We start from the raw sequence: 3,354 nt of genomic DNA on the forward strand, positions 1-3,354 counted from the left end.
GTTGGAAAATAAGAGAACGAAGATGATCTCGTTGTTCGATATATCGTCGGGAGTGTCGACTAATCTCTGTGTGCAACGCGGGGAGGAAAGACCGATTTGACACGCGATCGATCGAATTCGTCATTGAATCGCAACGAACGCCGCAGGAAAAGCAACGAACGACATCCGGTGCCACGGTAGAAAATTTTGTTTCCCAAAACTTTCTCATTCAAAACGGGTCCACGATTCGTGTCAAATATCACGAAGAACGAGATCAGATTCACAATCTTCTTCTTTTTCTTGTTCATCATCATCGTCATCATCATTATCATCATCTTCTTCTTCTTCTTCTTCTTCTTCTTTCTGCTTCTGTCCTTTCAGCAAAGTTGCATTAAACCAGTCGGATTCGTTCAAACGACAGGAGAACCTTTCCCTGAGATTGAGAGAAGATACTTTCGAAATTTCGCGAATCCGTTTCGCACGGGGAAAGCTTCCGCTGACTGAACATCCGACCACGTAATATTATACCGTGTATATTATTATATATATCTAGCTTATGGTCTTGTGTATGCGTTTACGCGTGTATTCGCTTCCTTCGTTCTTGCCTCTTCTCTATGCGCGTGTATGTGTGTGTATATATACGTATATCAAAGAGATGAGAATGCATGTGTAACTTAACTCGGTATGTATACATATTATATGAGTATATACATGTATATAACCGTCTATAAGTCATCGCAAAAATTCTGTTCCCCGAACGTGCGCCATCTTATCGAGTTGTACGCGCCAATGAGGCTATTGTATTGCTTGTCGATAATCGAAAGAGGTTTTCCCGCTGGGTATGCGAACAACCATACCTGTGTCTTTTTCTTTTTTCCTTCTTTATTTTCACGGTTTACTTCCCTTGGCAGATAGAACTCGAAGAGTCAACGAAGGATGATTAGAAAAGATTGCTTTATCCGCGTCCTTTGAGAAACATTAGTGTCATTATTATTATTATTATTATTATTATCATTGTTGTTGTTGTTGCTGCTGCTGATGATGTTGTTGCTGTTATTATTATTATTATTATTATTATTATTATTATTATTATCATCATTTCGAAGGTATCTATCATTTTGTTCGAAGATTCGTAAAGAAAAAAAAAAAGGAACTCTGCAAAATTTCCGGTGCAGATTGTATTTCGTTATCTCTCATTCTCTTTTTTCGTTTTTTTTTTTTTTTTCGTATTGTTAAAAATTCCGGTGTAACTCTTCTTCGTTAAAGCGTTTACATTGTGTGGTTCCTTGATAATAACGCAATCGCAGATTATTTCTTTCGATATTTTCGTGTTACGTGTTTCTTGTTTTCTTTTTCTTTTTTTCTTCTTCGCGCTGCCCCTTCCTTCGACTTGCCTCCTTATCGAAAAATCTAGATACTAAACATCGACGCATATGACTTCGGGTGGCGCTACAAATCGCGGAGTAACATTAGACAGAAATAGAAAGAGATATAAAGAGAGATAGAGAAAAAGAGTGCGTGTCTTTGAAAAATGTAGATAAAATGGTAAAATCCTCGTTTTTTTTTAGCTTGTTCTCCTTTTGCTCGTATCACGGAGGGACAAAAAATCTCGAACGAGTTTCGTAACAATCTAAGAGATCGCTGATCCACCCTCGCTGCTCGATTTCCCTTCGATTCGATCGAGTTCTAGTTCGTAAAGTTATACATGTCACTAAAAAAAAAAAAAAAACATGCACGATTATATTGCACGCTGGCCTTTTCGTATGTAGAGATTCGCGAGTTTTCCTCTCTCGCTTTCTTTCTCTTTGTTTTCATTTTGCTTTCTCTTCGCTTAATCGTTACAAAGAAAAAAAAAAAAAAAAAAAAAAAAGAAAGAAAGAAAGAAAGAAAGAAAGAAAAAGAAAAAACAGAGTTTAAGTGCTTTCTTAAATATTCCTGCAAGGTGTTGGATGTTATTTCTATGGGAATACTGGGGAAATATATTACTGCTCTCGCATTGAGAAATATTATTAAGCTACCACTGTTAAAAAGATATTAGAGGAGGCTGCTGCTTCTCGAAAGTTCGTCCACTTTCTAATTCATTTCGTCCCCGCAGTCGAATGTAAATGGTGCTCTGCAAGCGTACGCGAAGGCCGTGGAAGCATCGAGCCAAAGAGAGATCAAACTGTTGTGCCTGCACGAGGTGGCTTGGTGTCATCTGATTCGTCTGAGCTACGAAGAAGCTTACCGATCTCTCACGCAACTGCGGCAACAGTCTAGGTGGTCGGTGAGCTTCTACGCTTATTTAGCAACTGGTATGAAGCATATTTATTTCATTTCACGTTTGTCCTCTTACGATTTATTTTTGATAAATTCTTGAAATATTTCCCTCGCAGTTTGCTGCGGAGCGATCGGTAAATTCGACGTGGTCGCCTCGTCCTACCGGAAGATCCTCCACTGTGACAATCGAATGAACAAAGAGACTCAACTGGGCTTGTTCGTTCTGCGCCGAACTCCCAAACTTCTCGATCAGGAAACTGGCCAGCCTTACACTGTTTTGTACTACAGGCTGCTCGTGTACGAATTATTATATCTATGGAACGCGATGCCGTCCTGCTCTGTAGACTCATTGCAAGGGATACTTTTAGGTAATCGAAGATTTGCTTCGTTCGAAATTTTGTTCTGTTTAGTACTATTATATTTAATATACTGCGTAGTGTTATGTCGTCTCATTCAATTTTATTTGCTTCCTTAAAGGATTAATTTCGAAATTTTGTTCATTGTGTTGTCAGCTATGTAGTATCATAATGTTGTATGAAACTTTGTTCTGTTTAGTATTATTATGTTTAGTATACTGCATAATGTTATGTCGACTCATTCAATTTTATTTGCTTCCTTGAAGAATTAATTTTTAGTACACTGCGTGGCGTTATGACACGTTGAAATTAAATTTTATTTACTTCCTTAAAGGATTAATTTCGAAATTTTATTCCTTGTGTTGTGATCTATGCAGTATCATAATGTTGTATGAAATTTTGTTGTTTAGTACTATTATATTTAGTATATTGCATAGTGTTATGTCGTCTCATTCAATTTTATTTGCTTCCTTAAAGGATTAATTTCGAAATTTTGTTCATTGTGTTGTCAGCTATGTAGTATCATAATGTTGTATGAAACTTTGTTCTGTTTAGTATTATTATGTTTAGTATACTGCATAATGTTATGTCGACTCATTCAATTTTATTTGCTTCCTTGAAGAATTAATTTTTAGTACACTGCGTGGCGTTATGACACGTTGAAATTAAATTTTATTTGCTTCCTTAAAGGATTAATTTCGAAATTTTATTCCTTGTGTTGTGATCTATGCAGTATCATAATGTTGTATGAAATTTTGTT

The 3,354-nt window shown here is 36.6% G+C and overlaps 1 protein-coding gene across 1 annotated transcript in view; it reads left to right on the forward strand.

Moving 5' to 3' along the window:
• Window positions 1-2,059: 2,059 nt before the first annotated feature.
• LOC122530342 (SUN domain-containing protein 3-like) overlaps window positions 2,060-3,354 on the forward strand; it is a gene marked incomplete at its 5' end in the record, with an annotated part of 9,657 nt that continues 8,362 nt past the window's right edge. The window contains 2 exons of the mRNA XM_043657204.1: window positions 2,060-2,273; window positions 2,355-2,606. Of these exons, the coding sequence (XP_043513139.1) occupies window positions 2,060-2,273; window positions 2,355-2,606 (466 nt within the window). The remainder of the gene's footprint in view (window positions 2,274-2,354; window positions 2,607-3,354) is intronic.

The sequence above is a fragment of the Frieseomelitta varia genome, unplaced genomic scaffold (assembly GCF_011392965.1).
Source record: "Frieseomelitta varia isolate USP_RPSP 00005682 unplaced genomic scaffold, Fvar_1.2 scaffold_339, whole genome shotgun sequence".
NCBI lineage: Eukaryota > Metazoa > Arthropoda > Insecta > Hymenoptera > Apidae > Frieseomelitta > Frieseomelitta varia.